This window comes from Malania oleifera, chromosome 12, assembly GCF_029873635.1.
Source record: "Malania oleifera isolate guangnan ecotype guangnan chromosome 12, ASM2987363v1, whole genome shotgun sequence".
Taxonomy (NCBI): Eukaryota; Viridiplantae; Streptophyta; class Magnoliopsida; order Santalales; family Ximeniaceae; genus Malania; species Malania oleifera.
The window spans coordinates 72,154,255-72,182,156 of NC_080428.1; the positions used below are offsets into that span (position 1 = coordinate 72,154,255).

Sequence of the window (27,902 nt, forward strand, 5' to 3'; positions counted from 1 at the left end):
TTCTTTGAGTCTACACCATACTACTCTGATTCCTTGAGTTATGTTGATCTTAATGAGTATCTTCCTTTGCCTTGCCTTCTCGATCCAAACCTAGTATCTGTGCCCAATCCTCCTACATCTTCATCCAATTTGAATCCTTCTCGCCTGGATCATCCCAATTTGCAGCTATACACAAGGGAAGTGCCCCCTCCAACTTCTACTACTATGCCTTTAGTTCCCTTATAGGATGATCTTATTTCCCATGATGTTGATCCTCCTATAGCTGTTTGAAAAGTAAATGCACTTGTACCCAACATCCAATCTCTAATTTTGTTTGTTATGATTTCTTGTCACCCTCTTATTACTGTTTTGTTAATACTATTATCTTTCATTTTTCTTCCAAAATCTATTTTTGAAGCCCTATCCCATTTTCGGTGGAGGATATCAATGGTTGAAAAGATGCATGTACTACATGATAATGATACTTGGGATTTGGTACCTCTTCCTCCTGATAAGTCTGTGGTTGGTTGGTGCTAGGTGTACATTGTGGAAGTCAATCTTGATGGTTTTGTGGCTCGTTTGAAGTCCCGCCATGTTGCTAATGGGTATACTCAGGTGCATGGTTTGGATTATTCAGATACATTTTGTTTGGTCGCTGAATTTTTCTCAGTACGTTTGTTCATTTCTTTAGCCACCCCTTGTCATTGACCTTTACATCAGTTAGATGTGAAGAATGCTTTCCTACATGGTGATCTTCATGAGGAGGTATATATGAAACAACCACCTGGGTTTGTTGCCTAGGGGTTGTCAGGCTCAGTGTGTCAACTTAAGAAATCATTGCGTGCATTAAAACAATCTCCAAGGGCACGGCTTGGCCGCTTTAGTGCTGTAGTAGTTGAGTTTGGCCTTCATCGGTGTGCAGTTGTTCACTTTCTAAAGTAGGAAAGATGGAGGAAGAAGAAGAAGAGCAAAACCTGCGGAAGAGAGAAAGACAAACAGAGAGGGAAACTGCAATCTGATTCAAAACAATAACTGTACCAATAACTTGCATGTCCAGCACTTATACCCACTACTAACTAGAACACATATTTACATAAAAGCGTCAATAAAACAAAAAATTACAAAATAACCCTAGATTACTTAACTACACAAAATAAACTCAAAACTGACTAAACTTCTAAAATATTAAGACTTTCCCAAACTAACATATAAAAACCTAGATACAATATGAACATATAAAATCCTCCGTTGGTGGTTCTCCATCAAACTTCCTTTGTTAGAGAAAACTCGACCTTGAGTTTTGTAATGGCGTAGTAGCTTTAGCTTCATGTGTGGAAACAAAGTCAAACATGTAGGCAAATCAAGAAGAGACATGATCTGCATTGCATTGTCAATCACCATTGGAGAAAATGTAGTAGATTGTCCAACCTCAAGTAGCATAGAAGGCTGCAATGTCCTCTAATAAAATAGCAAGTCCTCCAAACAAGAAATCAATTTAATATCCAAATCTATTAGCAGCTCAAGCAAATATGCATTCGGTCCATACTCGAACAAGATAGACAAAGTTTCACTAGATTTGGTTAAGGAAAATGTATAGGGAGAAGATGAAAGGGACGGAGGTGCAAGTTTACAGGATTGAGGAGAAATAATCTGAAGAGGATTTTCAACAATAGGTTCCATGACTGAAGAGTTTTCAACAAACTCTACGGCAGCCAATTGTTCCTTGCTCTTTGTGTTCGAAATGGAAAATTGAGGTTGAAGAGCAATGTCATTGACATGAATATGTGTCCTAGTAGTTGGCAACTCAACTTTCTGTTCGTTGCGAGTTCAACAACTAAGTGTGATGACAAATCAAAGTCCATCTCTAGCCTAGAGGCCCCAACAGTGCTTAGGGTCACTAAAGACAAGTCTACGACCTCATTTTGAGAAGATTCATGACTCACATCAATAGAAGAATAATAAAATTGTGCACTAGTTATATGCGTGTCATTTATGTAGTCATGATATTCTACTATGCAACAATTTGGATGGGCACTTTTGATATCCTCAACAAGTTGAGTTTTCTCTTGAACATCTTTGATGGGCCTAGGATTACCTTTTGGCCATTGAGAAGATTCATGAGTCACGTCCACTGAAGAATAAAAAAATTGTGCACCGGTAATATGCAAATCATTTTTGTAGTCATGATACTCAATTACCCAAGAATTTGTATTGGCACTTTGATATCCTTAACAAGTTGAGTTTTCTCTTGAACATCTTCGATGGGCTTAAGACTACCTTTTGAACATTGAGAAGATTCATGAGTCACGTCCACTGAAGGATAAAAAAATTGTGCACTAGTAATATGAAAATCATTTATGTAGTCATGATACTCAATTACACAAGAATTTGCATTGGCACTTTCGATATTTGATTGTTTATCCTCAGCAATTTGAGTTTTCTCTTGAACATCTTGTGAGAATCTAGGAATACTACATGATCATGGAGAAATTGATATAGAATGATGAAGTTCTTCAAGATAGGAAGTGCTGTTATAGGTTGGTCCAAAGCCATGTGGTAAGCTTCAGATAGAGTAGTTGGATATTTTTTGAATTCGCATAATAAAAAACCTTTTGATTTCATCCCTCAACCCTTTCTTGAATAGAATTACCATTCTAGGTTCCTTAGAGCACACTGATAAATGAGGTCTCTAAATTTAAGGTAATAGTCGGTGAAACTAGAAGAAAGTTGTGTAAGACTACACAGTTGGTCCAGTAATTGTTGAGAATGTCCAACTATGTAGAAACCACATATACGCAAATTTTTTTTTTTTTCAACAAGAGTGTGAATATGGACCAATGCAAACTCGAACAAGTACCAAATAGATAAGAAACATTAAATGAATTTTTATGGAGTCCAAGTAGTGTATGTCCATATAATGTTACCAAAATCTTCTTGCTCTGACTTTGTAGTTTTGAGATTTCAAATATTTCACTTCAACCTCTCACAGATGCTTCAAGAACTATGATAGCACACTGATTTTACCCTCCAAAAATATGTACTAAGCAATATTTCTTCAAATCAACATCAAAATCTCATGGAGGAAACTATTTTGTTGCAGTAAGATTTCAAAACCCAGCGACTAGGCTTCAATTTGGATTTTGGCAGACCTTCAAGATTCTGAAATTTGCTCAGCAGCCCAAGAGTAGGCTGTGTTCCACCTTAGGAATGCAAACGAAGCTTGATACTTCAATATTCGCTCAGAAAGCTTCAAAATATCAAGTAAAATCCAAATTCTCGAAGCTGGAAGCAATTTTTCGCGAATCTGAGCAAAACAGGGAAACCACATGCTCGTGGCCGGCGCATGTGGTGCGTGAGCCGCCTTCATGGCTGCTCTGGTGACAAGCTTCTGGCTGGAACTAGATCAGAGGGTGGGTATTCTAGTGAGGTTGGCTGTGCAGGAAGAAAATTGTGGGAAATCGGGGATTTAGGGGGGAGTCGGCTGGAAAGTTTATAGGTGGTGCGTGGGGGCCACTCCCTTTTCGGATGGAGATGATATTGCAGGATAAGGGGTTCCGGGGGTGTCTGATCTCGGTGGTAAGGGAGATGTGGTTTGGTTGGTGGAAATTAGGGTTTCGAAACCCAGTGGCACAACTGTAATTTCCTGGAAAAGTTGCAGGATGATGAATGCTTTGGTTTTATGGGATTTCCTGCAACTTCTGACTTGCTGTTGCAGCAAGGGAGTCTGTTAGAGAATGCAGTCGTGTGGTGGATGTTTGAGTTTTTGGAATTCAGACTTTGAATAACTGCGTGGTGATCGTGGTGTGCTCTGGTACCAATTTGATGTAGGACAAATTGTTAGATATATATAGATAGAATTGAGAGAATTAGAAGAAGAATAAGTAGAAGAAGAAGAGTCGCAGCAGCAGTGGGGAACAAAATAGAAAGAGAAGAACAGAGAATGGGAAGAGCAGAGCAGAACAGAACAGGGGTGAGAGACAGAATTAGTATAGATATAAGAGAAGGAAGACGGAGAAGAGAGGAGGAAGGAGAAGAAGAAGAGCAGAACATGCCGGAGAGAGAGAAAGATACAGAGGGAAACTGCAATTTGATTCGAAACAATAACTGTACAATAATTTACATGTCCAGTACTTATACCCACTACTAACTAGAACACATTTTTACATAAAAGCCCCAATAAAACAAGAAATTACAAAATAACCCTAAAGTACTTAAATACACAAAATAAACCTGAATAAAAAGACTTTTCCAAACTAACATATAAAAACCTAGATACAATATGAACATTTTAAACCCTCCATTGGTGGTTCTCCATTACTTGTTTTTTATCGTCATACTCCATTAAGTAGGACTTCGCTTATTCTGTATGTGGATGACATTGTGATCATTGGTATGATGATCGAGGCATCCAAGACCTAAAGCTTTTGCTATAGAGTGAGTTTCAGACCAAGGACTTGGGACCATTGAAGTACTTCTTGGGTATAGAAGTATCAAGATCTCATACAAGAACTGTATTATAACAGAGAAAGTATATTCTTGATCTTTTATATAAGACGGGGCTTTTGGGATCAAAACTTGTTGATACACCCATGAATCCCAATAGTAAGTTGGTTCTAGAAATGGGCGATTTGTTGCCCAACAAATGTTGTGAGTGAGTTTCTTGATTCCCTGAGAACAGGTCAGTGGGATGCAGTAATTCGCATTTTGAGATATCTCAAGTGCACCAAGGAGAGGTCTCTTATATTAGGATCGGGGTCACACTCATATTTAGGGATATATAGATGTAGATAGGGCCAGGTCACCTTCCGTCAGAAGATTCACAACTAGGTATTGTATGTTTGTCGGTGGAAATTTGGTGTCTTGGAAAAGTAAGAAACAAACTACGGTGGCCAGGTTGAGCGCTGAGTCAAAATACAAGGCTATGACGCACACTACAAGTGAATTTGTTTGGTTGAAGAACATGTTAAAGAATTAGGTTTTCCACATTCTCAACCTATGGAGTTGGTGTGTGATAATCAAATTGCTATTCATATTGCCTCGAACCTTGTTTTCAATGAGCGGGCGGACAAAGCACATTGAAGTTGATTGCCATTTTATTCGACAGGAACTTGTACAGAAGCTCATTACAACCACTCATATGAAGTTCGAGTTTCAGCTTGCTGATTTGTTCACTAAAGCCTTGGGAGGTGCTCGTGTGAAATTCATTTGTAACAAGCTAGGACCATATGATATATATGCTCCAACTTGAGGGGGAATGCTAATGGTTATTTATTCATTTAGCATTATTATTAATTGTTAGAGTTTTGTTTGTAATATGTGTAAGTTAGTAAGGGTATTATAGTCATTCTTGTTGTACTTGACATATATTATAAATAGAGGGAGAGACCTATCATTGAGTTTAGGTCTTCCATTTTACCCAATTATTCAACACCAATATTCAGCTTCCTTTGAGGACCACACTTTGATCTTTGACTCCTCCCAAGACTTCCCAAGTCCAAGAACATAGCTCAATTGTAAGCCATGAACCATTCAATATACTACTAGTTTCAAAGATAGCAATACTCTTCCAAGATATCTCACTGACGAATTCTTGATGTGGGTTTATATTTCATCCTTGTCTCTCACAACCTAAACTCTCTCAAGAGTGAAGAAGATTTGACATCTGATCCACTGAGGCAAATCCCTCATAATCCACTTTTGACACTATTACTTTAATGCCATCGTCTGGAGGAACATACATCTTCTTTCCCACATCAAAAGGGTCCTATTTTGAAACCCTAGTCTATCCAAAGATTATATCGATGACTTCTTGACATTCTTCACTACCTTCTCATTAACAATATAGGAGGTTCCGACGTCCAAATACATCACCAACATTCAATTTTTTAAACGTTACACTTCAAGGAGAATTCACATCACAAAGGCTGTCCAATTCTGATAGTCCCACCTATTTTTGGATATCCTACCCAATAAACATCAAGGCTTAATACCATCATTCCATTCCAAAGATGAGTCCCCACCTTGGAGTCTCACAATACTCAACTAGAAAGACGACACCCTAGAGTCTTGATCTTAAAAACTAGGGTTGCTACGTCCAACAAGCCATCTAAGCTCGTTACTGACATTCCATTCCAAAGGTGACTACCTACCCCGGAGTCTCATGAGACAACTCCAAAGATGAATCCACACCCTAGAATCTGTCAAAACTTGACCAATCTCAACACTTGTAGTTTTTTGAGGTGTTAGCCTCACCTAGTAAGCTCTCTTTCTCTCTCTCTCAATGTATTTTTTTTAATAAGAAAAAATATATGCATATATGTAGTATATGCATAAATATGTTATGCAAATATGTGTATGTATGCCCATGGTCTTAAATTTCCACGAAATTGTCGAAATTTCCATCAAGATTTCCGATTTCCGTCACCCTCGAAATCGAAATGGCTGTCGATTTCCATCTTGCATAATTTCCGTCGAAATCTCAATGAATCATCCGAAATTTATCGAAATCTCGAAATTTTAGCAAAACTTGTCGAAATTTTAACTATACGATGAAATTTCGTTTGGTTCCAAATGAGAAATTTAGGAGTGAAGTGAAATTTCTATCTTAATTTATTTTATCGAAACAAAATATTATTACAAGTGCTTTTGAAATTATATGAAAAAATAAACTTACAGTTACATTTTATTTAACCATTCATGCCTAAATTATCATTATTTGTATAATAAATAATATTTAAATGATTTATGAATTTCATTTGTATTAACTGAATGTATTTAATGTACATTATCTTACAAATATGTTTGATACACATACTATTTTACAACTTTTCCACCTCATACAAAACATAGATTTATTTAATTTGTAATATATTAGTCCTAAAACTTATATTATTATGTTTGTTAACCATTTCTAAAGTTTCACAAAGAATTCCATGCTTTATTACTAATTTCCATTATTTTTTTCAAATCGAAATCGAAATCGATATCGAAATCGAAATTTCCATACTTTTGGTGCTTCAAAATTTGAGTCAAAATCGAAATTTAAGACCTTGTGTATGCCCATGCATGGATAGATATTTTGTGTTGTGTGCAGATGTATGTGTACTGGCATGTACAGTGAGTAGGGTAAGAAAATAATTTTAAAATTTCCTATGATTCTGGATAGAATCAGAATTCAATTCCAGATCAAGATGCTGGAATAAAAAAAATGGGCCAGCAGGTGGGGTTGATCTATAATATCACTGCTATGCGAAACGGGAATCAGGATAAGAATCCTGAAAACCACATGCTGGATATCGTTATCAACTGTTCTGATTACTAGTCCTAGTATCGATTCCCAATTACCAAATTCCATCCCAAGTGGTTTGTTGTGATTCCAATTTTTTATATACTCTTGTAAAGAGTTATTTAATTGTTACAGAGGGAGCTTTAAATATTTGAATCATTTGATGTTTCAGATTTAATTGCAGCTAATATTTGCTTAATTTTTGTCTCAGGCGCACACCTACTACAATACATGTTCGTGAATCACATGTTGAGAAGATGGGTAAGATTCAAGATGTGTCATATGAGATTCTGAATGTCCTTGAATTCAACAGGTGGGTATGCGCTCTTCCAACTCTAAATCTTGATTCTTGAGTATGAGATGGCACTGGAATTGATTGTTATATTGGTGTTGCGAACAGTGTAAGGAAGCGCCAATCTGTTGTATGTCGCTATCCAGATGGCAGACTTGTTTTGTACTGCAAGGTAATCATGTGACTTTTTTATGTAGGTTGAAAATTGTTAAGTTGGATTTAAAATGACACTTGGACAGAAACCTTTGATCCACAGGGTGCTGATTCAGTGATTTATGAAAGATTAGCAGATGGAAATAATGATTTGAAGAAAACTACCAGGAAGCATTTGGAGCAATTTGGATCTGCTGGATTACGTACACTTTGCCTTGCATATAGAGACTTGAGTTCTGATGTGTATGAAAACTGGAATGAGAAATTTATGCAGGCAAAATCTTCTCTTCGAGATCGTGAAAAGAAATTGGATGAGGTATGTTGTGTGAATGTGGTTATATATGTACTTACGCGTGCACATCATTAATCTGGATTTGGAACGACTGCAATATTACTAATTTTAACCTGAAAGTGTTATGCTTGTTTTTTATATCCCCACATTGCTGTAATCATAAATGTCTTTAATATTCTTTTTTTAAAAAGTTTGAGAGCGACTTCTTATCAGATGTTGACTGTTGTGGTAACACGTACGATTTTTGCCATTTTTTGATAACAAAGATTTTACTAAGTGAACAAAAAAATATGCAAAATAGAGGACCAAAAGTCCACCCAAACAGGAAATTACAAAAATAATACAATGATGGCAAACAATGCTCAAACAGAAGTTAGTATAGCAAAGAAATCCAACCCATCTGAATAACTCAATGGAACTCCAGGAAAAGCACCAGCTGCTGATGCTCAAAAAAGGAAGCATAGAAAATCACCCTATTCAAAGCAAATGAATTCGGAATGGTCCTGTCCTGAATGACTCTCAAATTCCTCTTTAATTAAATGCACCACAAGCCATTAAACTTGAAGACCATAAAATCCCACCTTCTTTCCTTCTGTCAAAATCCCTGAATCTAGAGAGAAACAGCTCCTCCAAAGTCCTTGGCCGACCCCAACACTTAAGGTTAAGTATTGAGTAGTGGAAGTTATGTTCGCTTTGTCGTTAAATTGATAATATTGAGAATCTGTTGCCATATCTATTTTCTTTTTTATTTTTGACCCAGGTCCAAACTGTTCCTTGTACTGTCTTACATATTACAATTGTAAATTATTTTTCTGAGAAATGCATTTGATATTTATGTTGTAAATTGTTTATTTATCATGTGAAAGAACTGCCATTAGCCTGTTTAAGGTGAGTTTGAACCGAAACTTGAAGAAAAATGTTTAAAATGATTGATGAGCCTTACTTAGCTTCCAAGATTGGTTTTGGTATTTGTTGAAATTTTGATTAAATGAATGACCTAACTCGAAGATAGGTCTTTCCCTCTATTGATAACACAAATCGAATACATTTAATGACCATAATACCTGTATTAACTCTCACTAATTAACATACTAACACAGTAATAGTACTAAAAGGCTAAAATAACCATAACAGTCGTCCTCCTCAAGCTGAAGCATAAATATCATATGCTCCTAGCTTGTTACTAATAAATTTAACTTAAGCACCTCCCAAAGCTTTGGTAAACAAATTAACAAGCTGCATATCGGACTTAACATAAGTGGTAGTAATGAGCTTTTGCACAAGTTTCTCTTGAAGCAATCAACTTCAATTTGTTTCATTTGCTCATGGAAGATTGGGTGAGAGGCAACATGAAGAACAACTTGATTATTACTCATCAACACCATAGATTGAGAATGTGGAAAACTCAATTCTTCCAACATCTTCTTCAACCAAACAAGTCCACAAGTAGTGTGAACCATAGCTCTATACTTTGATTCTAGTATTCAACACTTACATGGCCACCACATGTTGTTTCTTTTCCAAGAAACCAAATTATCGCCAACCAAGTTACAGTACCTGGTTTTGGATCTTCAGTTGGAAGGTGACACAACCCAATTTACATATGTATATCCTTGAATATAAGTGTGACTTTGATCTCGATAGAAAAGACTTCTTCCACGTGTACTCTTGAGATATCCCAAAATGCGAATTACTACGTCCTAGTACCTTGTCAGCTTGTCCTTAGAGAATATAGAAATTGACTCACAACACTTGTTGCAAAATATTTGTCTAGCTGAGTGACTTCGAAATAATTCAACTTTCCAACAAGTCTCCAGTATCGTCCAGGATTAAGCAACAAATCTCCCTTATCCAAGACTAACTTGCTGTTAAGATTCATGAGTGTATTAACTAGTTTGGATCCCAACAGTCCATTCTTATCCAACAAATCAAGACTTCCTCTGTGACAAAACAATTCTTAAGATCTAGATACTTCTATACCCAAGAAGTATTTTGGTCCCAAATCTTCGATTTGGAACTTAGTTTGTAGAAAATGTTTAAGCCTTTGAATACCTTTATCATGATCACTTTTTATGACAATATCATCCACATACACAATAAGAAGGATCCTAGCCGATGAAATATGACGATAAAACACAGAGTGATCCACTGCACATTGTCGAAGGCCAAACTAAAGTACTGCAACACTGAATTGACCAAACCATGATCTGGAGACTATTTTAAACCATATAGTGCCTTCTTGAGCCAACACACTTAGCTTGACACCCCCAAGCAACAAACCCAAGTGGTTGATCCATATAGACCTCCTCCTCAAGATCACCATGCAAGAAGGCTTTCTTCACATCTAATTGATGCAAAGGCCAATGACAGGTGGTAGCCAAGGAGATGAATGGATGTATTGATGTAAGTTTGGCAACTGGAGAAGAAGTGTTAGAATAGTCCAAACCATACATATGAGTATACCTCTTAGCAACAAGACGTGCCTTCATACAAGCCACAATCACCATCAGGGTTGACCTTCACATTGTAGACCCAGTGACAAGCAACCACAAACCTTTTAGGAGGAAAAGATACCAAGTCCCAAATACCATTGTCTTGTAGAGCATTCATCTTTTCAACCATGACATTCCCCCGTCCAGAGTGGGCTGAGGCTTTTGAAAGAGATTTAAGAAGGGCAGCAGATGATAGAGTAGTTAACAAAACAATAATAGGAGAGTGATAAGAAGTCATAGCAAACATAGTTGGCAATGAGTTGTTGTTTACATGTGTGTTTACCTTTTTGGAAAGCAATGGGAGGATCAACAATTTGGTAAATATAATTGTTAGATGAGGAAACTAAAGGCGTGGTAGTAGAAGCTAGAGGGAACTCTCTTCCTTGCAACCGTTGTCGTGAGTACACTTACAAATTAGTACGATCGAGACGATAAGAAGGGCTCAAACTACGTGGAGAGATAGGTGGTTGATTGGGTAAGGAGAACATATTAGAATATGGAAGATTAGGTAGAGAAAGAGACTACAACAACGATATCCTTTTTGAATATATGAATAGCCCAGAAAGACACATTTTAATAGCACAAGGATCCAACTTATCCGCCTCAGGAGTTAGTTGATGAACAAATGACACATCCAAATATATGAGGAGGTGGAGAGTATAGAAGTGAATTAGGAAAGAGAATGGAGTAGGGAATATTAACACTAAGAGCAGAGGATGGTATCTTGTTGATAAGATAGCAAACAATAATTACAACATCACTCTGACACTCTTTAAGTACATGCATTTGATAAAGTAAGGGGCGAGTGATTTCCAGGATATGTCTATTTTTCCTCTCTACAACCCCATTTTTTTTTGAGGAGTTTGGGCATAGGATGATTGATGAACAATATCAATCCGAGTCATGTTAGTGAATTGAGTATTGAAATAATCTTTAGCATCATTACTTTGAAGTATTCAAATTGAACCGAATTGAGTTTTTATTTCAGAAAATAAGGCACAAAATATATGAAATAATTCAGAACGATCTTTTATTAAATATAGCGAAGTCATCCTTGAATAATCATCCACAAAGGTTACAAAGTACTGAAAACCTGACTTGGGCACAACTCTACTAGGACTCCAAACATCAAAATGGACTAACTTGAAAGGGCTTGCAGTCTATTTATTGATTCATGAAGCAAAAGGGAGACGATGATGCTTCCCCAACTAACAAGACTCACAATTAAAATTAGACATAGAACTCAAATCAGGAACCAGATGTTGCAACATTTTCAACGAATGATGACCAAGGCAACAATGAATTTGGAGAGGCGTGGCAGCAGCGGTGTTGACGGTAGAAGGAAATAGCGGCTCAAGATGATAAAGTACACCAGCTTCACGCCCTTTGCCTATTGTCTTCCTTGTCTTCAAATCCTAAATAACTACATAATAAAGAAAGAATGTTATTGAATAATTCATGGATTTAGTAGTCTTGCTAACAGACATGAAGTTGAAAGGAGACTTGGGATTTGGGAATATACAAAACCGAAAGAAGAGAGAAAACCCAATTCCTTTAATGACAATGGTGGATCCATCACATGGTTCGAAATCGCGGTCGCGGGTAACGTCGCGAAACGGTCGCGGGTGTCGCGGGAGACGCGGGTGTTACGTAACGGGAAGCGGGCGTAACGGTCGTGAATTTTTTTCACGCATGCACAACCATGCGAAAATTAAAAAATAAGCATGAAATCCATTAATACATGATTTTTAATGAATTTTGAAGGCTTTCATTCAACCTACAAATGCTTTTTAATAGGCATTATGATTTTTATATTAATTTTAGTGCGCTGTTTACAAAAAAAAGCATATTTTTTTATAGTTTACATTACTTTAATGAGTAAAAAGATGTAGAAATGTAAGAATCAATTAATTTAAGTCATAAAGTTACTAAAAATGAATCAATACTCAATAGACTTAATACTCAATATACACATTACACATACATGAATTTAAAAAGTGATTAATATCAAATATCAATAAATAATTGAAAATACATGAATACAATATTACAAATTTATAATATAACACATGTCACCACCAAAAAGAATGACGTGGAGGGTCTTCATAATTTGCATCTGTATCTTGAGATTGGGATGGGAAATTATCTCCCCATCCTTGTGGAAATACATAGTTGAATGAACCCAAGTTTGCATCATTTTGTTGTTGCTCTTGAAAATGTACTGGTGATGAAAATTCTCCTGAATAATGTCTATAAGTTGGGGCAGGGGCTGGCTCTGGGTAGTGTGTAGAAGAAGACTCACTAGATCCTGAGATTCCTAATCCACTGGGATAAAAATGTGAGTCACGAGATGCATAATGTGGATATGCTGGATGAGATCCAAATGATTGTGATGATGAACCATCTAAACCAAAGTCGCCAAAACTACGAACCACACCATATGAATCTTCAGTAGAATCGCTAGGGTCACCACGAGCACTCCTCCTTCTCCTGGGTTGTGAAGATTGGTTCCTTGGAGGAATACCCAAGTCATAATTTTCAGGTATGTCATGTAGTCCATAAGGATCAGAAGGATATATATCCCTTCCAAATGATGTCCCTGTATCATATCCATAATTATATTCTACACCGCCGCCTCCACCACCACCACTGCCACCCCCCCCAACCCCAGCTCCAGCACCACTATTACCATCATCATCACTTGGTGGGCTCAAACCAAGATTGTCATCACTTTGTGTACGTTCAGGGCTTGAACCTGAATCATCATGCGCGTTTATTGGTGGTTGATCACCTCCTTCTGTAGTACCACCAACCTCTTCATTTAACCAATTTGAATTGTCCTGACCGTCGAGTAGTGGTGTCTCTCTCTCCTCTAACCATTGACTTAAAGGATCATCTTCTTCGAAAATGTAGTCCAAATTGATAGGATTGAAACCCTCTTCAATTTCTTGTTGGCTTCTTCTCATTGTACGTCTTAACTTTAACCTCATGTTGTAATGTACGAAAACAAGTTTTTGTAGTCTCATGTACTTTAATCTATTTCTTGTTTTCGTATGGATGAGGCTAAAGGTGCTCCAATTACGCTCACAGTTCGAAGCTGATGTGGTCTGGCTAAGAACTCTAATTGCTATTCTTTGGAGCTCAGGAGCACACAAGCCATAATGAATCCACCATTCAGCTGCATGAATAATTAAAAAGAGTTTTATGTTAGTATAGCGTATTTCAAAAGTCAAATTTGAACACAAAGAGAGAAAATAGAGTAATTTTCCATTATTTAGCTATATAGCCATATTTACCAGGATTTGTTTGTTTCACTGCCCTTTGAGCCAACGGGGTTCCAAAAGTCTCCTGCCTATCTCGATATAGCAACAACTAAAAAATGATGATTGTGAAATATAATTAATTAATTAGATGTATTAATAATTATTCTTGAAAGTATTACAGAATACTAGAACAATTCATTATTCAATTTAATGGAACCAATACTTACTTGATTAATAGCCCGAATTTGAGTATCTATATCGGGTACCAAGTTGGTTATCACTTTTTTAACTCCATCCATGACTTCTCTAGCAACTTCAGGAGAGGGTGGGGCACCATAAAGAAATTGTGGGTTCAAAAAATACCCTACAATTAAATTTAGAAACATATTAATCAATAGTTTTCTAATGCAACTATGCATAATTTAAAAGTTAAAATAATAAGAAATTGTATTTGATTTACACTTACCAGCAGCGTGCAAATCTTGGTGCAACTGAAAACTCCACCGGTTGTCAATAATTTTCCAATAGTCTTTGTAAAACCGGCAATCTTTTTGAATGGCCAACTTCGCCCTATCAATTGCCTCGTATATGAAGCCCATGGTTGGTTTTTCATCACCATCAACCAATTTAAGAACTTTCACCAAGGGTTCTTGCACTTTAATTATATCAGAGGCCTTTTGCCAAAACTCTTTGCCTAAGATAATTTTCTTTGAATCATATGCTGGGCCTGATTTTGCCATTCCAAACCTTGAGTTTTTCCAAGCATCAGATGTAAACATTTCCCTTAGTGCTTGTTTATGCCTGACAATAGTCTCCAAAGCAATGAAATTTGTGGCAAATCGAGTGATGGCAGGGCGAAGTAACTCTCTATTATTTGTGAATTTCTTCATGAAATTCACTGTCCATGTGTGGTTGTAAATAAATGAGGTTATTGTTCTTGCATCTTCTAAGACCTTCTTCACGTTACTTTTCTTACCAATATCTTCAAGAATAAGGTCTATGCAATGAGCTGCACATGCTGTCCAATAGAGATTGGGCCTCTTCTGCATTAATAATTTTCCTCCTGCCTTCATTGCAGCTTCATTATCAGTCACTACTTGGACAACATTCTCCTCTCCAATTTCTTCAACCACCTCATCCATTAATCTGAAATGAAATTATATATTCAATAATTACTACTATTTAATTAAAAACATGCAAGTCCATAATACTATTTGCATATACAATTAAAATTAGAAAATTACCTGAAATAATATTCAGCTGTTCTGCTTGGCACATCAGAGGCATCAACTGATTTATGAAACACGGTGCCTCTATCACAATAAACTAAAAAGTTTATAATGTGTTTTCTAGTTGGTCCTGACCAACCATCACACATAAGTGTTACACCTCTTTCCTTCCAAATTCCAGCAAAAGAAGCTATATAATTTTTCATTTCTTGATACTCTTGCTCCAAATAAATTTCAGATATCTCATAGGGTGATGGACCCTTCACCCCCTTTCCAACCTCTGCAGCAATATCAAGCATAGGCTGCATAAATGGAGAGTCAGCTACATTCGCTGGAATCCGATTATAAATTAGGAATTTTCCAACCGCTTTTCCTAATTTACTTCTTAAACCTTTCAGTAACGTTGTGTTGAGTTTTGGTTGTTTCGCACTCTTGCTTCTTTCTAAAATAGGATCCATTGCCTTTAGTCTAGCTTCAGGGGCATCAGGATTGATCCATTGTCGTCCACTACCTCCAGCTTCTCGACCACTATAAGATCGAGCTCCTGCTCTATTGAAACCACTGGTAGCACCACTGCCAGAGCCACCTCCCTCTTCATAAATATTACCCCTTCCAGTTGTTCTTGCTCGAAATCTTTGTCTATCTTCCCATTGTTGTTGTGATCGCATGCTTTCTTGTCGAGCAAATCTCATACTTTCTTCTTCCAAGTCTTCTTCATCGCTCAAATTCTCAAAATCTCCTCTAATTTGGGCTTCTGCTTCTTCTTGCCTTTTTTGTTTATCTCTTTTCTTCTCAGCATACTGTTGTAGATGTTTCATCATTTGTTCTCTTACTTGTGTGGTCACATTTGAGCATCCAGCTACTTGACACCCTTTTTATGTGCCAAGTGTTGTTTCAAGCGTGTAATGCCCCCTTTGATTATCTTCCCACATAATTTACACATAATAACATGTCTATTACTGTCTACCGCAGTACCAAAATGCCATCCAATATCTTCACTAGGTAAGTTTTCATTTCCTCTATCACGTGACATATTGATAGACTTAATTTGATGATCTCTACACAAAATATAAAGAAAATACAAAGTTACAACTTACAACCTTCCTACAATGACAGGAATAATATAATTAGTAATTTAGTAAATATTAAATAATAATTACTAAATAGTCCTAATTTTAAATACTTATTACGTAAAAATAAGTATAATATTTGATTAAAAATAATAAGTAATGTTTATTATTTTTATATTTAAATAAACAAAATTATAAAATATTAGATATTTTATTACAAAAAAAATATATTCCTTTATCTTTAAAAAGATATTTTCATTATTTTTTATAGCTTGATTTTATTTTCATTTATAACTATAAGAAATTAACAGGTGAAAAAGATTTTTACTCTATTTTCATATACATCATAGCATCACAAATAGAGATCCATACATTACAAATTGACTATTTAATTTTTTAAACATTTTCTCAGTATATGGATTAAAATTAAAATTTTCTACAAATTCTAGTAGTAATTAGTAAAAATCAAATTTATTAATGTATTAACTATTAGATTAATTTTTTTTTATTAAGTTATTAATTTTTACTTTATTTGATAACTAAAAACAAAAAATAGATGTAAACATTTATTTTACCTAATTTTAAATTTAAGGTCAAAATAATGTTTTAAAACTTAAAAAATATTAATAAACAGGGTCAACCTACTCAAGAAATGGCAAGTAGATACACATGTAACATAAAATGGGTGACAGATGTTATTTAATTTTTTTTTCTTTTATAATATGAATATTATTTAATATTTTTTCAATAGATGGGAGTGAATATGATATCTTCTTTATCAAAATGACCACTTTATCCAGCTGACATAAATAGTATGTTAGCCAATTGGTGCCATGAATTAATTTTATTTCTATAAGTTTGGCAAATCCTAAGACTAAATATTATAATAATTGTGCAGAGTATTCCTTGGAATTCTTTAAGAATGGTGAAAAATAGAGCTCAATTAAGCCTAGATAATATAAAATGCCATCACATGGATGTCTTGTGTACATACATTATTTTAATGCTTTGTTTAGATGGTGAATGCAGTAGTGGATTATTGATATTCAAATATTATTATAAAAAAGGCTTCAATTATTATTGGTAAATATTAATTATTTACTAACCTTAAAAAATATTAATTATATAATATTAATAATTGCTTGCTATGTCATGGAATTAATTTTCTTAATTATCTTTCAAAAAATATAATACAATTAAAATATTTATAAATTAAGAAAATTTTATTTTACATAATTATTAATGATTTCTAATTTTTTACTCTATTAAATTACTTTTTTTTTAATTCAATTTAACAAACCTATTTTACAACAAAATATAATTTAAAAAAATAAACAGAATGAAAGGAATGAAAAGGGCTGTGGCCTGTGGTGCAACAAAATATAATTTAAAAAACAAAAAAAACATAATGAAAAGTGCTGTGGGTGTTAGAGTGTCTCATACGCTGAGGCCTGTAGTCGAGTCAGACCGAGAGAGAGGAGGGATTCGAGGGAACTCAGAGGAGCCTCGAACAGTCGAAGGAGCGAAGCAAAAGTAGCGAGCCAGCGATGACTCCAAGCTCCGAGCCTCCGAAGCTGAAATCGAGAGGCTGGCTGGTGCGACTGCGACGACTGACGGAGGAAGGTGCCGACTGCGATGACTGGCAGAGCTGCTGCAGACCTTTTGCCGTCGCCGGTGACTCGCCAAGTTGCTGGAAATGGAAGCCTGGAACTGCAAGTCTGCAATTCTGAGTAGATCTGCTCGGTAGCCTCGGTGTGCTCACTCTCAGGCTTCGAAGCCTTCTTATTGCCGAAGGCCAACAAATTTTCAAGGTCAGTTTGTAACTTTCCTTTTTAGCCTTTGAATGGCAGATGGGTGTGGGGACTGGGGAGAGGGGGAAAGCAGCGTTGCTGCCTGCTGCCCGTCAGCGAATATGCTACCTGTCGGCCATGTAACGGTCCGTAACGGACGTTACGACATGTAACGTTGGAGTATCGGCCGTTACGTGCCGTTACGCCTCCGTAACGGCCGTTACGGCCGTGAATTTTTTCCGAACCGCAATATCGGCCCGTATCGGTTTCGGGCCCTCTGATTTCCGTTACGTATCGGCCGTTACGCTACGTAACGGCCGTTATTTAAAACCATGATCCATCAATTAAAGCAACACAAGGTAAATTTTCAGCAAACTGAAAAATAGAGAAAAAATTAGGTATACTTGTGATATTATCAGTGGCAGTGGAGTCTATAAATGACTAGGACGAACCACCTCAATAACTTCTGCAGTTGTTTGGTAGAAAACTAGAATCACCATTTGTGGTAAAGGCTGCCCTCTTAGAGCCAGATGTAAGAGCAGGAGCATGTGTGTTAAAGAAAGCATGAAGGACACGAGAATAAACATTGACAAATGATGGCAACTCTGCATTACTAAGTATTTGAGACTGGACTGCATCAAACTCAGGTTTCAAGCCTGCTAGAACCCAAAAATTTGTCATTTGCTCCCTTTACTATTGCATCTCACGAACGTGGGCGATTATTGGGTACATGCATGATGTTAAGCTCCTCATGAATACCTTTTTTCTCTCCAAAATAATATGTAATACTCCTATCTCCCTGTTGTAACTGAAAGAACTCCTAGGATAAATCATATGTACGTGTAACCCTACTTGGGTACAAATCTTGGCATAATCTTAAATGTCATTGCATATATCTAGGTGCATGCACATCCATGCAATCTAGGGTTCCTTCAAATTCCACAAGAGGGAAAAAATCAAGGCATCTTCTTGAATCCACACTTCTTTTCTTTTGTCATCAAAAGGATCATATTGGAGCAAGTGGTCATATTTTCCTACTCTTGCTAAATAAACCTAAACAAATTTAGACCAACAACAACAACAGTAAGCTTTAAGTTCCACTTGGTGGGGTTTGCTACATGAATCCTTTTCCGCCAATTCACCCGATCCAGAGCATTTTCCTCTATTAGATTAAGGGCTATTATATCCTTCCTCACTACCTCATTCCAAGGAATTTTAGGCCTACTCCTACCCCTTTTCATACTTGAAATCGTAACTAACTCACTCCTTCTCACATGTGCTCAACTAGGTTTGCATTTTAAATGCCCAAATCATCTAAGTCGCCCCTCCCTTATCTTGTTTTCAACCTGTGCTATGCCTAAATTTTTGCATATATGTTCATTTCTTGGTTTATCTTTTAAAGTTAAACCACTCATCCACCTTAGCATACACATATCGACAACTTTCATTCTTTGTATATGTTATTTCTTAGTTGTCCAGTATTCTAAACCATAAAACCTATTTGACATTATAACCATCTTATAAAACTTTCCTTTTAATTTTAAGGGTATTCTATAGTCACACAACACACCTGACGCACTCCTCCATTTTTCCCAACCTGTCTTAATTCTATGTACTACATCTTCTTCAATTTCCCTTTACCTTGCATAATAGATTCAAGATGTCTAAAACTTTTTTTGCTATTAATCTCTTGATAATCTAGTTTAATCTTCTCTCTTTTGCTACTCCTTACATTATTGAAATTACATTTCATATATTTATTCTTATTCCTACTTATCCTAAACCCTTTAGACTCCAATGTGCCTCTCCAAAGTTCTAGCTTGGATTCCACTCTGCTCCTACTATCATCAATCAATGTGATATCATCTGCAAACAGCATACACCAAGGGATCTCATCTTGATATTCCTAGTAATTTCATCAATTACTAAAGTAAAACGGTAAGGACTCAAAATAGAACCTTGATGAACACCTATTGAGATTGGGAACTCAATAGACTCTCCTCCTACGGTCCTGACACTAGCGACTACTCTATCATACATATCCTTAATGACCTCCGTATATCTACTGCAAACTCTCTTCTTTTCTAATACCCACCAAAGCACTTCACTAGGTACTCTATCATAAGCTTTCTCTAGATCAATAAAAACCATATACAAGTCCTTTTCCCTAAACTTTTCCATTAAACTTCTTAAAAGATAAATAGCTTCTATTGTTGATCTCCCATGCATAAAACCAAATTGATTTTCTGAAATCTTTGTTTCTAATCTTATTCTATATTCAATTACCCTTTCCCATAATTTCGTTGTGTGGCTCATAATCTTAATTCCACGATAGTTATTATAGTTTTGAATGTCACCTTTGTTTTTATATAGAGGTACTAACGTACTTTTCCTCTATTCTTCTGGCATTTTCTTGGTTTTTATAATATTATTGAATAGATTAGTTAATCAAATAATTCCTTTATTCCCTAAACATTTCCAAACTTCAATTGGTATTTTATCTGGTTCTATAGATTTCCCACTTTTCATCTTTTTTTATGTCGTCTTAACTTCAAGGACTCTAATTTATGATAAATCTCCTATTTTTATTTTCTATCCATTTGTCACTTCCAAGTTCAATCTTTCATTTTGATTTTCATTGAGCAACCAAAGTATCTCCGCCACCTTTCTTTAATATCTTCTTCTCTAATTAAGACATTATCATTTTCGTCTTTTATACATTTTACAAAACCTAAATCTTTACATTTTCTTTCTTTAGCTCTCGCAATTCTTTAAATGTCTTTTCTCCTTCTTTTGTATCTAGCTTAGTATCCTTCCCAATGTGACCATTCAAATAAGCTACTATGAATGTCTTTTCAGACATCGGAATCCCTTGTAAAATACTATCCATATCTTCCCAAAATTGTCTTCTTAGATTTTCTGCTAAGACTATTTAGGGAGCATATGTACTAATGATGTTCACTATCGCTAGGCCTAAAACTAAATTTATTGTAATGATCCTATCTCCTATTCATTTTAAATTTTACTACATTATCTTTTTAGTTCTCTATCGATAATAATACCCATATTGTTTTTATGTTTCTCTTCGCCAGTGTACCAAAGTTTAAATCCCGATGTTTCAATTTCCCTAGCTTTCTCTCCTACCCATTTCTTCTTTTGAAGGAAGACTAATTAATTTTCCTTCTAAACATTATTTTCACTATTTCCATACGTTTTCCCATAAGAGTCCCTATATTCCAAAAAACTTTAGACCACCGAACATAATTCTTTCCATCCAACTTTTCAGTTGTTATCTGTGGCAATGATGAAGGAAACATGTTTTTGGGATACATAGACTCTAACTAACACTCACAAACCAGCAGGTACACCAATGTCGAACTAGAAGTACAATCAAATCTAATCGGGACAACCACAAATAAGGTGAAGCACCAAAACAACCATGGACGAGGTGAAGCACCTACAATCTAATATAACACTGCCACAGCCTCACAAATCAATTTATGAACACTGTCACTGCTCCAACAAACTCACAAAAGACCTTTACAAACACTGAACAACAACTAAAAGGTTACCATGACTCCATGCATCGTTGAAAAAGGCTAGATATTTGAGCAAAAAGATATGCCCAACAGCTTGATAATTTGGTCTAGAGAAGGAATCAGAACATGATGGAGGGAAAAATCAGAAAAAAGGTGGCTGGAATCTCTCTCACGCGCCAGCGGATTAGGTCGGGACTGCCAGCGCTCATCCGGCACATGGGGAGGTTTCTGGCGATGAGATTTTGTAGGGTTATGTTTTAGAGGGTTTTGTTTTTGGCGATATGGTTGGTTTTGTGAAATAATGAAGGATTGTGGGGGTTCTGAGAAGGGCAGTGACAGGAGGGTATTTTCCAGTGACAGCTGAGTGTGATAGGGTTTAGGATGGATCACACTGTGATACCATGTTTAAATTTTGATTAAATGAATGACTTAACTCAAAGATATATCTCTCCCCTCTATTTATAATATAAATCAAGTACATTCTAATAACCATAATACCCTTGCTAACTCTCGCTAATCAACATACTAACACACTAAATAATAACACTAAAAGACTAAAATAACCATTAACAGTATTTAATGGCACTATGGCAGCAATCATTTTGGAAACAAAATGAGCCAGAGATTATTTATTCAGAGTACTAATGTATATTGTCATATATAAAGCAAGGTTTTGAAAAAGTTTTGTTCAGCAGTTAAACTTTAACCTCCTACCTTGAGGTGGAAAAAGTATTTTTTTAAGTTAAATAAATCATTAGCACACTCAGAGGTGTGTGTGTGTGTGTATATTTTGATCCCTATGTTTCTTTCTTTGTTGATATATTTGAACTTTGTTACAGCAGTCTTCATAATAGCCTTCTTTTACTACTACTTTTTCTTCCTCTTGTCCTCTTTCACACATACAAGCACCAATACATGCATGCACGTACATTTACAGGTACACTTGCATGATCCCTTAAAGACTAAGTTGAGTAATATTAAACAAGGTAGGACTTCGCTGGGCATTTAGAGCTTCAAAAATTATTCAGGCACACTTGGAAAGTCGGTCCCTTTCAAAAATCGTGCTAATCCTTCTTATTGATTATCCCAATCTGTTTGTATCTGGGAACGTTTGCACTTGTAGAAGTTAAGTTGTAAGTACAATGCTTTTTCAGACCAGGGTTTTACGAAACTACTCTGAGATTTGTGGCCCATTTTTTTGGTGGTTTTTTAAGAAATTTGTGATTTTTTGTTATGAGATCTTTGATATTGGACAAGTCCGGACTCTACTTAATGGCAAGGACAATCTTGCAAATATAGTTCTTAGAAGTCTTTTTGGGTCTGAAATCTGTTTACTTATAGATTTCACTAAGCTTGCTTGAAGTTAGTTTGATAGTGTTTTTCTGTCCTTCCTCACAGATCCTAGTCACGGATGTGTTAAAAATGGAAGCTTCATGTGTAATGGGATTGACTACATCCGTTGCTTTAATTACACCTTTGTATTACTCTGATCTGGTTCTATTGACATATGCAAATTGAAATTTGATGCAGGTGGCAGAACTCATTGAAAAGCATCTTATTTTGATTGGATGCACTGCCATAGAAGACAAGCTTCAAGAAGGCGTGCCATCTTGTATAGAGACTCTTTCTAGAGCTGGGATCAAGTTGTGGGTGCTCACAGGGGACAAGATGGAAACGGCTATAAATATAGCTTATGGTTAATATATATTTTTTAATAAGATCTGGTTTCTCGATGTGTGTGTGTTATTTTTTTAAATTATGTTTTATTTCTGTATTTGTATCGGCAACTTCTTTTCATTTTCATGTAATGCAGCATGCAATTTGATTAACAATGGCATGAAGCAGTTTATCATCAGTTCAGAAACTGATGCAATTAGAGAGGTTGAAAGCAGGGTAATCAGCTTTTCTTCTTTGGCCTGTTTGCACATGAACATTTGGTTAATTTCACTCTATTTTAGTATATTTATTTAATAATAAGGTTATTTGAAATTCTGTTGGTAGGGTGATCAAGTGGAAATTGCACGCTTTATTAAAGATGCAGTCCAAAAAGATCTGGAAAAATTCCTGGATGAAGCACGGCAATATCTTCAATCAGTATCTGGACCAAAATTAGCTCTTGTAATAGACGGAAAGTGTTTGATGTATGCCCTCGACCCAAATTTAAGAGTATTGCTGCTCAACCTGAGCTTGAACTGTAATTCAGTAGTTTGCTGCCGAGTTTCTCCTTTACAGAAAGCACAGGTGAAGTTTTTGATATTGTTCTGTCCTTGATCTTGATTGAAGGATAATTTTTTTTGGATGTTGAGTGTCACATTTGTGTATTTAACTCAGATAAATCTATGAGCATGCCCTACAATTTATCTGTGGTATGGGTTAGATTTCTATTTAAAATAATTTCCTGCAGTTCAGGCCATGTTAATGGACATCCTATTATGAAATCATTTATGAAAGGGATGTGGGAGACCTGGAATATTTGTCCTCATGCAATATTATATTTGTGGACAATCCTAGATGTTTTTGGCTGAGGACCATATTGAAACTTAAGTTGGTTACTTAGTTTTGATGTTGTGGCTTCTCATCAGACCTGCCAATTTAATTGTCGAAGAAGCATTGGTGGTATCATTAATTCCATTAAATTGTTTGGGGTTCTGAGAATTTTTGGGCATCCTTTATGGATATGAATAGTCATCTTAGTGCATTAACAAAATATTCAATATTTTTAATGTGAAAAATAAAGTGTAAACAGTAGCTGGTTGATAATTAGCTATTAGGTATATTGAGGTAAAGAAAATATATATTTTTTTGCAGGTGACCCGCCTCGTCAAAAAAGGTGCACAAAGAATTACACTTAGTATTGGTGATGGTGCCAATGATGTTGGCATGATTCAGGCTGCTCATGTGGGCATTGGAATAAGTGGGATGGAAGGAATGCAGGCTGTAATGGCTAGTGATTTTGCTATTGCTCAGTTCCGCTTTCTTGCAGATTTACTTCTTGTGCATGGACGATGGTCATATTATAGAATATGCAAGGTCTAATTTCTCTGTTTGAAACCTATGAAAGCTGTTTATGTCCGTTTCAGATGTTAAACACATGGTGGTTTCATGTTGCATGTTGCAGGTTGTTACATATTTCTTTTACAAGAATCTTACATTCACGTTGACTCAATTTTGGTTCACCTTTCAAACTGGATTCTCTGGTCAAAGGTTTTACGATGATTGGTACCAGTCTTTGTATAATGTTATATTCACGGCTCTGCCTGTGATAATAGTTGGACTTTATGACAAGGTATTGCATCATTCCAACCAATCTTAAAATATAATGCCTATTGCAACTGTATAAGCAAATACGAATTGATTAATGCTTTTTCTTATTAAAATTCGTAGTTGTAAAGCTAATTACACGGTAAATATCTGTTGCTTGTTTCATGAATTTTCACTATCTGGAAGGAATACACTGAAATTGTTGACTCATGCTCTTTGGCAGGATGTCAGCGCATCCCTTTCCAAGAAGTACCCTGAGCTATACATGGAGGGAATACGAAATTCCTTCTTTAAATGGAGAATTGTTTTGATATGGGCAATCTTTGCATTTTACCAATCACTAGTCTTTTATTACTTTGTGACATCTTCGAGTACTGTGGCTCAAAATTCATCTGGGAAGACATTTGGCCTCTGGGATATCAGCACTATGGCTTTCACTTGCGTAGTTGTAACTGTCAACTTGCGTCTTCTTATGGCTTCTAATTCGATTACTAAATGGCATAATATAAGTGTTGGAGGAAGCATTCTAGCTTGGTTTATATTCATCTTTATATATTCTGCTGTTATGTTGCCACATGTGAGTTTTATTAAACTATTCTTCTTTCTCCCCCACCCCTGGCTCACCCCACAAAAAAAAGGGAGAAATCCCCTCTGTGCCCATTCTCCTCGTTGATCTATTTTATGTACTAATTTGCTCATTGATTATACCCACTGCAGGGTAATGTTTTTTTCGTCATATATGTCTTAATGAGTACATCCTATTTCTATCTCACGCTGCTGCTTGTTCCCATTGCTGCCCTTCTCGGCGACTTTGTTTACCAAGGGTGAGTTTATGAATGATCATCTTGGTTCCCTTTGTTTTTTTACGCAAAGGTAGTAGATTGTTGGTGCATGACTTGCATGTCATTGTTAATAAACACATGGCATTATATTTGTTGCACAACCCTTGATTATTCCATGAATTTTTAAATATCTGAAAATATGAGAACTAGATCCATTGATGTTGAACTTTTTTTGGGTGCTGAGATCTGTGGTATGTCAGCTGCTAACATTATTATACATAAATGATCCAGGCAGACGAAGCCTGGGTTAGCAGCAAATGCAAAGGTAGGGTACTTTCTATTTGAGGGATGATGAAATGCTGGACTATCATTCATGCCTTAGACTTACGTCATGTGTCACCGGATGATGCCTGAGAGGCAAGCTTGTCATAGCATGAAGCATATGCTCCTCATTACTATATGTTATTGTTATTAGCTTGGCTGGATTGTTTGAGCTAAAAGAAACTTGGCTTAATTGATCTTCCATTTTTGTTGAGAGGACTATGTATTTGGGTACATGCATTGTGATTCTTTTGTTGTGGGTATGGTTTCAACAGTGGACTAGGAAATTGAATGCTCTAATTTTTAAGCCTACGAATAACTTATGGCTGTGCGACAATGTTGCTGCACTCAATGTAAATGTCATTCATGTATATCGACTTCATAGTCACCCAGCAGGGGTATAAGTGTGATATAGGCTTGGTATGTTTGTACATACATGGTGGAATCATCCAATCTTCCACCAAACATAGCTTTAGCTGTGCTGTGTGGCATCTGGCCTGTATGCTGTGTCCACTTTAGCCTGCTGAGAACCGACATGCTTGTCATTTGCATTCTCTCTCGTGTGTTGCAGTGATTACTTCATCGTGCTCCTGCCTCTATAAACCCCTTATTATTATTATTATTATTATTATTGTTGTTGTTGTTGTTGTTGTTGTTGTTATTATTATTATCAAGAAATGGTTTAATAGCGTATTGTGTTTGAGCATTTATTTCCTTCTACCTTAAATTTACTGCAATGCATTTGAGTATAATTTGGTTCAACGTATCATATCTGCATTCAGGGTTCAGAGGTGGTTCTTCCCCTATGATTACCAGATTGTTCAGGAAATTCATAGGCACGAAGTAGATGATAGCAGTAGGAGCCACTTGCTGGAGATGAGGAACCAGCTTACACCGCAGGAGGCGAGGAGCTATGCCCTCTCTCAGCTCCCACGAGAGACATCAAAACACACTGGTTTTGCGTTTGACTCACCTGGGTATGAGTCATTTTTTGCTTCTCAGATGGGGGTGTTTGCCCCACAGAAGGCATGGGATGTGGCCAGGAGAGCTAGTATGAGGGCACGGATAAAGATACCAAAAAATAGCTGATTTTACAGATTTTCTTTTCCTGTACAAAATTTTCCTTTTTGACAGTGGACCTTATTAGAAGAATTTGTAAAATTAGATGTGCCATATCCCAGTCCAATCTTAATTCTTCACATATGCTTCCCTCCCATTTTGTTCCTTTGAACTTTTATTTAGATATTATAGTGCCATCAGGCTTGTTGCGGGAGTACCACAGGATCTATACGAGTTGACATGAGCATTCTTTGATTGTATTAAGTTATTCAGTTTGCGACTCCATGATAGTCAACAAAATTCTAGTTGTAAATACTGCAATTAAAGCTTGTAAAAAAATCTCTCTCTTTCTCAAGGCAATCATGTACACCCATGTTTTGTTCATAAATAAAATTTAAGATTCCAATCATCTCATGTTGCCAATTTATTACTTGACCATATTTTGTGGAAATTTCATTACCATTTTTAACCAGGGAAATTTCATTACCATTTAAGAGATGGTATTATTACCGTCCTAGATAATGTTGGTTCTAGGTAAAAAAAAAACTAGCAGAGGTTTGAGGGTGGACGGAGAACTTTCAGATGGCGGTGGGAGGGGAGAGGGGAGCAGATGAGAATGGGTCAATGGCCAGCAGCCGGAGCAAATGGTTTAGCATCACAGCAAGGAGGCAAGAAAAATCATAAAACCTAATCAAACTACAGAACTGAATGAAATTGAAACTGGAAAATCAATTAAATCTTTTTTTTTTCGTTTGGTTTTGGTTCAGAAATTTTTATTTTTTGATTATTAGTTCAGTTTTGGTTGGATCCATTTAAAAATCATAATTAGCCAAACAGAATCAATATACTATAATAAAAAATGTGTGTGTATATATATATATATATATATATATATATATGATATTTTATAATTTAAATTTAAAAAAATGGTACTCACCTAATATTCATGTCTAAATTTTTATTTTGAATATTTTAAATGTAATAAAAAATATTATTTGTATTAACTTCACAATTCAAAATTATACTTAATGATTCGGTTAGTTAACCAACGAATATTTGTTTATAAATTAGTTAATTAAATTTTGATTAACTGTT

At 35.9% G+C, this 27,902-nt stretch overlaps 2 protein-coding genes across 3 annotated transcripts in view; one reads left to right on the plus strand and one right to left on the minus strand.

Annotated features, from left to right (window-relative positions):
* The window catches only part of LOC131144111 (phospholipid-transporting ATPase 3), a 124,547-nt gene extending 97,385 nt beyond the window's left edge, over positions 1–27,162 (plus strand). Inside the window, exons 17-27 of one of the 2 annotated variants that reach the window (XM_058092504.1) lie at positions 7,476–7,577; positions 7,665–7,728; positions 7,813–8,025; positions 22,915–23,080; positions 23,198–23,277; positions 23,386–23,625; positions 24,193–24,414; positions 24,503–24,670; positions 24,869–25,222; positions 25,363–25,469; positions 26,531–27,162. In XM_058092504.1, coding sequence (XP_057948487.1) covers positions 7,476–7,577; positions 7,665–7,728; positions 7,813–8,025; positions 22,915–23,080; positions 23,198–23,277; positions 23,386–23,625; positions 24,193–24,414; positions 24,503–24,670; positions 24,869–25,222; positions 25,363–25,469; positions 26,531–26,837 — 2,023 coding nt within the window. In that variant the 3' untranslated portion in view covers positions 26,838–27,162. Of the gene's footprint in view, positions 1–7,475; positions 7,578–7,664; positions 7,729–7,812; positions 8,026–22,914; positions 23,081–23,197; positions 23,278–23,385; positions 23,626–24,192; positions 24,415–24,502; positions 24,671–24,868; positions 25,223–25,362; positions 25,470–25,718; positions 26,117–26,530 lie in introns of those variants that run through there. The other variant, XM_058092506.1, reaches the window with a different exon arrangement.
* LOC131144112 (uncharacterized) lies at positions 14,090–15,345 on the minus strand. Its single transcript, XM_058092507.1, has 2 exons — positions 15,001–15,345; positions 14,090–14,902 (listed from the first exon to the last, which is right to left on the minus strand). Exons 1-2 carry the CDS (start codon positions 15,291–15,293, stop codon positions 14,179–14,181), a joined length of 1,017 nt encoding a protein of 338 aa, XP_057948490.1. The 5' UTR covers positions 15,294–15,345; the 3' UTR covers positions 14,090–14,178.
* Positions 27,163–27,902: the final 740 nt, after the last annotated feature.